At 40.9% G+C, this 11,978-nt stretch overlaps 1 protein-coding gene across 1 annotated transcript in view; it reads right to left on the bottom strand.

Moving 5' to 3' along the window:
• NXPH2 (neurexophilin 2) overlaps positions 1-11,502 on the bottom strand; it is a 31,221-nt gene extending 19,719 nt beyond the window's left edge. The window contains exon 1 of the mRNA XM_035130779.2: positions 11,366-11,502. Coding sequence (XP_034986670.1) covers positions 11,366-11,425 — 60 coding nt within the window. The 5' untranslated portion in view covers positions 11,426-11,502. The remainder of the gene's footprint in view (positions 1-11,365) is intronic.
• Between the last annotated feature and the right edge of the window lie 476 nt (positions 11,503-11,978).

An 11,978-nucleotide genomic window follows, 5' to 3' on the forward strand; every position in this document is an offset into this window, starting at 1 on the left:
TTCTGGGTTTCGATCGTTCGGGAGCCACGACGTTTTAGATCCAAGGTATAACTGTACTGCTATACAAATATAGTCAGAAATGAGTTCCATTAAGTCTGAGTATGTATAGATTGCAACCTTGGCTGTTTCCTAGGTTTCCATTTCATCTGGTGTTGGCAATTCCCCAAATCTGGTGATTTCAGTGTGAATTTGCAAAGCAGAACCCTGCAATTGTACACCTTCAGTGAAGTGAAGCATAACACAGAGGGCTTGTAGTCATCCTCAAATGAATCTGCTAATTAATTTTTTTCCTAGTTTGCTCTGGTTTGTTGTATAGTCCAATTAAGTTGCTAAGCCAGTCACATCAGAGTAAATCAACCATACAGTTACATAATTTTTTCCTAATAAACAGTAGTAATTACATGTACTAGGTTCTAAGGCCGCCAGATGCTCTAACGCAAAAGCTTTAATTTATTTCATCTTAAAAAAAATTCAAAGAAACAACCCATTCATGTGTGATAGTTTTTTTTAATAAAACCAAATAAGTTAATTCTTATTTCAACGTAATGTAACTCAGATGCATAAAAGAAAAATAGAGAGGATAAAGTAGCTATATCCTGCTCTCGCTCAGTTCCTTGCCTATTTATTATCACTATATATAATTATGCACACACAATATGTTAACAAATCAGTCCTGTAAATGTCTCATCAGAAGTCAGGCCCATTTAGCTCAGGGGAACTTACTCCCAGGTATGTATGCACATGATTGCATCCTAAAGACTTCTTATGCTATAAAACTATTATAGCAAACACTGCCTGAGCGCTAAGAGAAACCTGACACAATAAATTCCCCCCCCAAAAAAACACAGCAGTAAAAACTAGAATTCAAAAGTATTCTGAAGAAGTTGGTCTTGCAAGCTGAACAGGGTTCACTTCTGAGCTTGCAGTTGTTAGGCTTGGAATACCACAGAACAAATAGTAATTGCACTTTGGTTTAGAGGGAGGGCAGCATTCTCTGTCAGCTGTGACTCCTCTGCCTGAATAAGCACCAGAATGTCAAGACTGGGGAAGAACTACCATCTGTCAAAACATGGGTCCTTAAAAACTAGCAAGAAGTCACACAGTAAGTGGAGAAAATGTAATATAAGCTAGGTAGTTGTGTAACCAACTTAACAGGGATGCACAAGCACGTCAGATGATTTCAGAAGTCAGCCAGAATGTTTTGGAGCACATGGATGTGCTTATCTGGGGCTTTCAGTATTATAGTAAATAACTCTTGCACCCCAAAGACTGACAGCACAGGACTGTTTCTTTAGAGTGCAATTTTATGGATCAAGCAACATTATTTTTAGAAGTAAAAGGACACAAATGTAGTGAGGCTTCTGCAGCGTGCTCTGGGCAAGATGTAACTGGCAGTTAGATATTCCAGTAAGTCCACAGAGAAGCATAAATTGGAATCTCTTACACTTCTGGGCCTTGGGACTTTTCAATCCTCCAAAACAGAGGAGGCCAACACAGTGCTCTCCAGAAGTTTCTGGACTACAACTCCCATCATCCCTGAACATTGGGCATGCTGATTTGGGCTGATGGGAATTGTAGTCCAACAATGTGGAGGGCGTCACATTGGTTATCCCAGCTCTAAAAGGCTCTAGAGGTTGCATAATGCTAGTGTTTATATAATCCCACAATATTTACATTCATCTAGGTGGTTCTTACTGCAGAAGAGCCTACCTCCTCTTCACCTGCCTTCACCAAATGTTGTGTGTAGTATGGTTTGCTGTCTGGCTGGGGGCAATGAAGGAAATGAAAAAAAAATATTTGTATGCTAAAATGCTAACAAGCCACAGCAGTGAGCATCTAGGTTTTAAAGAAACCTGTTCTGATGGCAACAGTGAGATTCTGGCACACCAACTTTAGGGAGCTGAGGCATTTCTGCCCCCCTAAACGTTGAGGGGTCTGAGGAGGCCAAGTGTGGTGCAGCTTCAGTGGCCAGGTCCTCCAGAATGCTTGGCCTCCTTCAGACAACGCGACGTTGCATCATGTGTCACGTCTCTCTCACACACAATGAAAGCAGGGCCCCCTCAATCTTAGGGGCAACTTGGCAGCTCTGCCTCATGTCACATGTAACTCCATCTATAAAATAAGTGCGACCTGAAACAAAATGTTGCAGTATGCAGTGCTCCTGGTCAGGGTTCTAGCCAGTCATACCCATTTCAAGGATACTCTATTCCCCTTCCCCTTCCTTATTTTCCTCCTCCAACAGTCAGGCCTACTGAGCATGCTTAGTCCTCACTGAGTGGGTTTTTTGGGGGGAGGGGGTTCCCCCTAAACATTTTTCATACTTATGCAAACCTTGGAGTCACCCCAAACCTGCTGACATGTTTTGCATGTGGGTGGTGCCATATTATTTACTTACTTATTTTAAAGATTTATACCCTGCCTACCTGAATTAATCTCAAGGTGGCTAACAACACAATAGGTTATAATAACACACACACACATACCCAAAATAGCTCACGTATGCACACACAGCTTCAAGCTGTTGACTGGTGGGTGGAGCCGGGACATGTTTTCCTTTAGTTCTACAGTCCCAGGGTAACAAATTGTTGGACCAGAAGATTCTTAATGAAGTTTTTCTTAACGTTTAGCTGAAATGAGTTTCTTTGCCATCTCTACACATCAGTTCTAGTCTTGTCCTCTGACGTAACAGAGAACAGGTCCACCCTATCTTCTTTGTGACAGCCTTTCAGGTACAGTGGTACCTCTATATACGAATAACTCTACTTACGAATGTTTCTACTTACAAACGGAGCTCCGTCCACCATCTTGGATGCGGTTTAGATAGGATTTTTTCTACTTATGAATTTTTAGATAGGGTTGCTTCGACTTACGAATTTTTTCTCCCAATGCATTCCTATGGGATTCGACGTACTTTTTTTTCGACTTACGAATGTGTGTTCGGAACGCGTTAAATTCATAAGTAGAGGTACCACTGTATTTGATAGCAGCTCCCATGCATCCCTATAATCTTCTCCAGGCATAGGACTTGGATAGCCAACCCCTCACCCTTTCTGGCAGCTCTCGTGTAGGGTCCCTAGAGCTACACTCACCTATGGACCTGTAAAATTCTAAGCCTTTTAAGAGTGAGGGGAGATTCATATACTGTATGTTAATTCAGTTATAAATGCTGCATATCAATTCTCGTTTGTGTTCTGGACTGTCTTCCAGTGATACGAGCTGAGACATTTATCACTGTTATACCCAGATATAAAAATTCCTGTCACCACTAGAGCCTTACCAGTAGCTATTTTACCAGTATTATTATTATTTCCTGTGACACTAACTATACTTTGTCTATATACAGAGAGAGAGAGAGCTTATTTCACACCTCAAAAGTCTAGTTAAATTTTATGCTGTATTACACATGATCTCCTTCAACAAAGAAACTGAACACTATAGTTACATTTAAATTTGTGGGCACTGGTTACATGTTTTAAAAATGCATGAGCGTTTATCAGCTTTATTAACTCCAATTAAAAATCAAGTCCCTTTGCTGAATTATAGACAACTCAATCCATCCCACCTCAATTAACATAGCAATCCTGATACACACATACAATTTAGCACATTCCTCGTATTTTACAATCATATTTTTTATAATAAAAACCCCCAGTCTTATGCTAAAATTACAACAATAAAAGTACATCAGTACAACAGACTATAAATTTATCATAAGGGAAAATATAAAGTTTTTAAACAAGCATTTTATATAGAATCTGAGATTCCTCCTTTCAATAATGAAATAAGCCAATAAAATGAGGAATAACCTCTGTATGAAGAAAATGTTCAATAACAATTCTGCTTTAAATAAACTATACACAAATTGCAAACTGCCTAAAGTCTTTAAAGAGTAGGCATTGGCTGATATAAAGAACTGAAGCACTTGTGAACTAAAATGTACTTCTCGCAACTAACTATTGCACAAGATTCAAAGGATTAATCTCTCTCCAAATCCAGAAATTATTTATAGAATCAGCGATGCTTGCCAAGTGTCCTAAAACACTGCATACATTGCAGTAATCTAACCTAGAGGTTACCAGAGAATAAACAACAGAAGTTAGGCTATCCCTGTCCAGATAGAGGTACAGCTGGGCACTCTGCACCACTGAGGCTACTGAGCTTCAAACGATAGCCAGGATCCAGCAGTATAATAATAATAATAATAATAATAATAATAATAATAATAATAATAATTTATTTATACCCTGCCCATCTGGCTGGGTTTCCCCAGCCACTCTGGGTGGCTTCCAACAGAAATATTAAAATACACTAATTTCTTAAAGATTAAAAGCCTCCCTAAACAGGGCTGCCTTCAGATGTCCTCTAAAAGTCTGGTAATTTTTTTTCTTTTTGACATCTGATGGGTTCCACAGGGTGGGTGCCACTACCGAGAAGGCCCTCTGCCTGGTTCCCTCTAACTTGGCTTCTCGTAGCGAGGGAACCGCCAGAAGGCCCTCGGTGCTGGACCTCAGTGTCCAGGCAGAGCGATGGAGGTGGAGATGCTCCTTCAGGTACACTGGACCGAGGCTGTTTAGGGCTTTAAAGGTCAGCACCAACACTTTGAATTGTGCTCGGAAACGGACTGGGAGACAATGCAGGTCTTTCAAGACCAGTATTATGTTGTCTCGGCGGCTGCTCCCAGTCACCAGTCTAGCTGCCGCATTCTGGATTAATTGTAGTTTCCGGGTCACCTTCAAAGGTAGCCCCACGTAGAGCGCATTGCAGTAGTCCAAGCGAGAGATAACTAGAGCATGCACCACTTTGGCAAGACAGTCCGCAGGCAGGTAGGGTCTCAGCCTGCATACCAGATGGTACACCAAACTATGTACCTGCTCCTTTAGACCATCTCCCATCGATCCAGTCTAGGGAACTAACAGTGCTTCGGTCTTATCCTGACTGAGCTTCAGTTTGTTGGCTCTCATACAGTCCACTACCAAGGCAAGACAATGGTCCAGCACATCCACTGCCATACCTGCAGATGTAAAGGAGAAGTAGAGCTATGTGTCATCAGCATATTGCTGACAATGGACTCCAAAATTCCAGATAACCCCATTGAACAGTCTCATGTAAATGTTAAACAGCCCAGGGTTGCTTGTAACCACAGGAGAGGAAGAGTGCTTTTGTGCTCAAATCCTGCTTGTAGTTTTCTCACAGGCATCTGGTCAGCCACTGAGAGAACAGGATGCTGGCCTGGATGGGCCAGTGGCCTGATTCAGCCAGCTCTTATTATGTTCTTATGTACACACTTTTGCATTTAAATCATATGACTCTCCTCCTACTGTAGGTTCTAACTGACTACTTCATCTTGGAAATCATAGGAATGTTTTCACTGTATCTACTTCCACATTTTTAACCAGACTCGCAGTGATCCACTTGTTCATAAGCGGCAATGACAAATAAAAATAGTCCATTGTGCAGGGTTGTGATATCGGTCAGTTGTGCCTGTGCTAAAATATGGCCCAAACTTCCACGAAGAATGACATCATGTGATAAAGGGCAAGGCAAAAATGCAGCTAACTTTTTTTTATTGCCTCAAGGTGTTGAGGAGATATCCCATGGGAGAAAGGGCTCTTTGATCGCCACCTTCCACATAGTTCATTATTAGCAATAAATAATACAGCTGACCTGAATTTAACGTCACTGCCCTCACTTATTGCCATTCATTTATTTTTGTAATATCTCCCTCTTTCTTGTTCTGGTACTAATAAATTCATGCTTTAAATAATGGAACATTATTTGATAAGCTTTGCCTAGTCCAATGTCCAACTCTAGTTGGCTTTTTTTTAAAGGGGGATCTCTGTCTTTCTAGAGCTCCTGTCTCCTTGCTTAGGTAAGACACAAAGGCAGCCCTAGGTGCTGCCTCCAGAAAGCAACCCTGTTTTAACATGGGACTGTGTTTTGTACAATGTATTCTCTTTATTTCCTTCAGATTCCATAACCTAACGGAAGAATGACAGAAAAAAGCTCTGTGTGAAGTATCTAGAATGCAGCCTGTTTAAATGTTTCAATGTTTGCATACAAGATTGAGAACCACGTTTGCTAGCACTGCGGGAAATGCACTGTGCAATGCTGATGGCTTCTGCCCTCCTGGTTTCTTTCTTGTTATCTGGGAGACCAGGGTAGAATGATAGTGAAAGGTGAATTCTGACAGAGGAGCTGTATATGGTAACAGGGAGATGGGCGTGGGCTCAGAAGGGAGGAGCAGGAGGTGGGTAAACACAATCTGGGTTTTTATGTAGGAGTCTGGGCAATTTTCACTTTAAACACAGTCACATCCTGTACCTTCAACGTTTTTTTACCAAAAATGGTACATTGCAAAGGTGCCTAGCATTGTGACATAATTTTGCACATATTTAAAGTAGGCTATCCCAGGATGGAGGGGAGCAGTATGAATATTACACTTAAAACAACAACAACTGGTTGGCTATAGGAAAAAAACTCTTTTATGCAAGACACTTAATTTACTTTTTTTTAAATAATAATAATAATACTTGTTTTACTGTATAGTCCATGCTTGTATGAGAAGCACCTCAATCATCAAGACGTTTATTCTTAATCTATACTGAAAAATAATTATATTTAAAAAAAAGAAAACATCAAGACAGCTAACTCTGTAATGCACACCCACACCCACCAAAAAGCTAAAACACAGATAGGTTGTAATCAAAAGATATCAAATTAAATATGAATAATAGAGAGCAACAGAATACTTAACAAGTTAAAAGAGAAAACTTTATTGCCAGACAATGTTGCAAGAGGTTTTTTCTTTTTTCTTTATCTCACCGTTTGAATTTAAAGAAAACCCCTTCGCTCACACTATGGAAAAGGCTTTTTAACCAAATAACAGCACATTGGATCAAGTTACAAATAAGTATTAAAGATACATCAGCACTTCTGTTAGCTATAAACATCATCAAGTGCTTTTGAAACCCTTTTCTGTATCCATAGGCAATGCAAAGTTTAATGCACCATTTGCAGAACCAGTTCATAGTCTGAGAACATCCCTTTTATTATAAGCCTGCGCTGTGATTCATTTCTTGTATGGGTTTAAAATGTGGAGTGTAAAACAGCAAAGCACTGCAGCTATGTTTTGACAGCAACACCATTATTTAAATTTCTGTTTTTTTAACCTTAAATTTTGTTCATTTGGGAGCTGATTCTTAAAAGACTGTTTTGAAATATATATATTTGGCATCTTTGGCTTTGTTTTATTTTTCATTTGCAAGCACCACCAATGAAAATTGTAATAGATATCACAACAAAAAATAATATACCAGAATTTGATTGCAGGAACCTGTTAAATAGGTTTGATTCAGTGTTAACATCAGTGCCTTAGGGAATGGGCTGTAAAATCCTCTTATACAAGGCACTTTTCTACTGCTAGTGCCTAAGACTGCACGGGCTCCTCTAACCTAATTATTAACATGACACTGAATAATTTGTAGCAACAAAAAAGCTGAATAGCCATTAACAGTAGGTTTAAAGAAATGGTATGCTGTGACCTTAATACTGGACAAAGCATTTTTTTTGTTTTATTATTTAGCCAATAACTACCCAGATTATTATTGACTGGGAACAGCAATATTGTTTTACATATATTGAGTAGCATAATGTTAAACGAATGGTGAATTATGGTGAGTTTAATTCTCTTTGATTAGCTACTATCTAGTTTGCAGGGGAAATAGATGGTTTGCAATATTTTTTACCACCAACAGCACTTTTTACTGTCTACACAACCTGTATTTACTAACAACACAGTCTTATAAATGTGTGTATAAATACTCAAAAGATAGTCCCACTGTATTTAACTGCTCTCACTCCCAGGTAAGTGTATATATGACTACAGCCTTAGTGTAAGCAAAAATTAATAACTAAATGTTTAATTGTAGACATACCTACACAAAGGTAAGCCACACTGTGTTCAATGGGGCTTCATTCCAAGTAATTGTTTGCAGGGGGCTGCAGCCTGGGGGTGGGGAAATAGGTATAACCTACAAGGTGGTATACCAAGGACACCCTATAAGTTGTAGTAAATGTTTTTCAACAACAGAGAGACTAATTTGTTTGCAGTTAAGGAAAACTCATTGAATCATTAACAAGAGGATAATTTTGTAAAACTTGAACTTAAAATAGCATCTATACAAGGAATAAAAATGGGTACAGCAAAATTAAATAGGCCTTTTGAATTTCTCTGTGCAGACTTGCCAATTCATTATAGTTGCCATAAGATACTGCCCCCAATGTTTGTGGTTTTTTAAAGTTTTGTACTCCACAGTAAATTTCACCACAAGTAGTTCTGGTTCATTCATATATATATATATATATAAAATATGTTTCTTTCTCTCATTGGCAAAAATGCTTGTTACTGTTTACGGATATTTTCCATGTCTATCTTTGAATGTCCATGTCATCTGGCTCTGACTCTAAAAATTGTACACCTGGAAGGCACTGGTCATTTAAAAGTACATGTGGACAACTAAATACTGTAGTCTATGATATGCAATAAAATGTTAAGCACAGCTTTGTATTTGTAATTAGCATATGCTATTGAGTCCCATAGGGCTTACTCCCATCACAAGAGCTTCTATGGGAAGGGGGAGCATGATAGAAATCTAAATAAATAAAATTTATTAATAACCCCTGTAGGGTTGCAGGGTTACTTGGATTTTTTTTTAACTTTAGGACTACTTCTCTCTTCAGAATTATATGATATAAGTGTTTCCTTACACCACTGATGGAGATTTATCTAAAAGCACAGAAAATGAGCTACTCCCCATGGAACTGTTAGGCTATCAGCTGCAAACAGGTACTCCCTTGTGTGCGTTTCCCTCCCCTTAGAAGAAAACAGCTTTTGATCCTTTAAAGTAATCAACACAAAGCAATTGTTGTAAAGCCACAGCAAAAAAGTTGACATCATCCAATAAAATGTGGAATAAAACCAATGTCCGTCAGAAGTTTTGATCAGTTCCTTTGATTATCTGGTTGATTTAAAATAAAAAAATAAAAAATGGGTAGGGGTGTTTCAATTTACCTCTTTCCTGACCAGCAACTTTGTAATCCATTAACTGTTTTCCATTCACATCCCTAACCCCTTGCGTGGCGTTTAGCTGGAAACTCTGCTCTAAGAATATAAACAGCCTTTTATTGTTCAAAAAAGCAAAGAGCAGTGTGAAAGCAAATATGAGTGTCTTATCGCAGAGCTGCAGCTCCGCACTTCATTGCTATGATAAAGTGCCACAGCAAAAAAAAAGGAAAAGGAAAACAGCCCCACAACATTACAAGACAAGCACAATCCACAACCGGATTAGAATTTGACATAAGCTTCCTCAAAAACTAATCAATCAACTCATGCTGTAATATTAGAATCCAGCTCTTAAGGAGGCTGTCTAATCCCTTCATGGTTTATTACACATCCCCTTATTGACTGTAGTCACACACACACACACACACACACACACACACACACAAACTTTCAGCCAGAATGCAGCCATGAGGAAAAAAAGAAAACTTTGCATCCTGTTGTGGGCAAACAATTAACAACTTCCTGAAATGGAGTATGATGAAATACGATTTCAATGCTTTTTTTTGTTTGATTTCGCTCCTTTTGCTGCGTTACTCCATATATTTAATGCCCCAAGTTAGTTATTCAAGTAAGTTTGTTACAACTATTTATCCTCTACACTCTGATTAGTAGCAGTGTCTCGCTTGGAGTTTTCCACAACTTCAGCAAACCAGCTTTTGCCATTTGCTACTGACTGCTGTCTTTAGTTTACTCCCATTATATTCTGCAGGCTTTACTGCTAATTACAGCAAAGGTATTTACAACTGAGCTGTAGTCTACCCCAAAGCCATAGGATACCACAAGAGAATAGACAGCAGTACTGTACTTTTACGTCATCTATAGGATGTGTAAAATGAATTTTGAAACTACGAAAAGCAAAAAGATTTAATTTAAGCTGCAATCCTGTGCAGTTACATGAAAATAAAGTACCACTGAAAACAGTTGCTCCAGAGTAAACATGCACAGGGTCCAGCTGCATGAGCACCAGATAATTGCATAAGTAGTTTATTGTTTGAGTGAGTGGCTGTCAACAAGATTCTTATTTACAGGTAAATATTCTCAGATAAAACAAAATAAAATATCCATAAATCAAAATAAACTTATTTGCAAATTGCTTAGGATCAACCAAAGTGGACTCTAGTCCACAAAAGCTTGTGCCATAACACATCTGTTAGTCTTCAACGTACCACAAGCCTACACAAGGTGATGGTGGTGTTTCAATGTACTTGTGTATTAAATAAGCATGTAAGACTTTTAAGTAAAAAGTTGCTTCACAGTCACACCACACAACATCCTGTTTAATAACATTGCTTCAGATTCTTACTACTGAGGAAACAAAGCCTGCAAATATATGAGCTACCAAAAAACAAATCTGTTCAACAGACACATGATTTCTTGTAAATTAGAAAACTGTAACAAGCAACAGTGTAACTAACTTTCTCTAGAGCCAGTTCTTTATCAAAATTTCCAAAGGGCTTGTTGCAGTGCAACCCTAGGCATGTTCTACTCAGAGGAAAGTACCTCTGAGTTCAGGGTCGCCTACTCCTGCGTAGCTGTGTTTAGAGTTGCAGCCTTACTTTGGTTACACTAAGAACACATAAATGGAAGATCCGAGAACCTTAGTCCAAAGCCGACAATATTCAACATGTTGGACACAGGCCCTTCGGGAATCCCAGTTGAAAACTGAAAAAACAAGACGATATTGTTAAGCAATCCCGCCTTTGGCTTTACTGGGGTGCTCTAACTCAACCGAATTCTTTCCCCTCCGAAAGCGAACAGTTGCGTGTTCCCCGTTGAAACGACAGCAGTCGCCGGGGAAAAAACGCAAGGTGCGCCCAGGACCTCGTTAGGTTTCTTTAGCTGCTAAGAAAAGGGAAAAGTTTCCACCAAGCATCCGAGCCCAAGCGATCGAATTGAAACGCTCACCCTCCTCCTTCGCAAACCAAAGACACACCAGGCGCGGCTAGCTAGTGAGAGATCTCGCCATCGAGGCGCGCGAAATGTTGGCGGCAGAGGCAGGTGCGCGCCCCATTCATTCCCTGGCATCGCTGAGATGGATGGTCCACTCCCCCCCCCCCAAAAAAAGAGAGCAAGGGAGGGAGAAGAGATGGGGAAGAGGAGAAAACACGAAAAAGAGCAAGGAAAGACCTCATGCTAAAGCCACCCCGGTTCATTACGAACTTATCCAGCGTTTCTTAAGCTTGCACAGAAACAGGAAGGCAAAGAGCGCACTCCGTTTGCGCCCAGGCAACGCGGGAGACTTACAAGCGGGAGGAAGCTGTGCATCACCACCAGGAGAGGCAGGGGCTGCCGCAGGTGCGCCATCCTGGCTCGGGAGTCTTAAGAGATGCTCTCCTTTCCTCGGGTCTGGCTCATCTCCACTTTAGGGGGCAGGACTGAGTCCAGGGACATAGCACGGCGCGGCGGCGGCGGCTGCTTCGTCGCCGTCTTCTTCTGCCTCCAGAAACTGCCACGACACGACAGACATACACGCGCTCGCCGAGAGGCGCGCGCCCGTCAGAGCGGACGGGCGTAGAAGAAGAAGAGCCCCCCGCGAAGACCCCGAGGCAAATCCTCCGGCGCTCACTCGCGCAGGCGCCGCTTGGGGTCCACTTTCGCGCAGGGGACAACGGTCACGTCTGGCTGGCGAGAAAGAGTCGGCGAGAGCCGCGCAAATTGCCGGAATCAACGGCGGAACGTCGAGGGGTCCCTGGGAGAGGTGGGAGGGACGGGCATTTTCACACACGCCCCGTGAAGTGTGTGAGCAGGAGACGGCGGCGCAGCGCTATGCAAGCCACGCGCGTCAAGCAACTCGGCGGCGCCTCCCCGGCTGCCTGGAGCAGGCGAGGGGGAAGGAGGAGGGCGCTTTGTTCGCGCT

This window comes from Zootoca vivipara, chromosome 1 (assembly GCF_963506605.1).
Source record: "Zootoca vivipara chromosome 1, rZooViv1.1, whole genome shotgun sequence".
Lineage (NCBI taxonomy): Eukaryota > Metazoa > Chordata > Lepidosauria > Squamata > Lacertidae > Zootoca > Zootoca vivipara.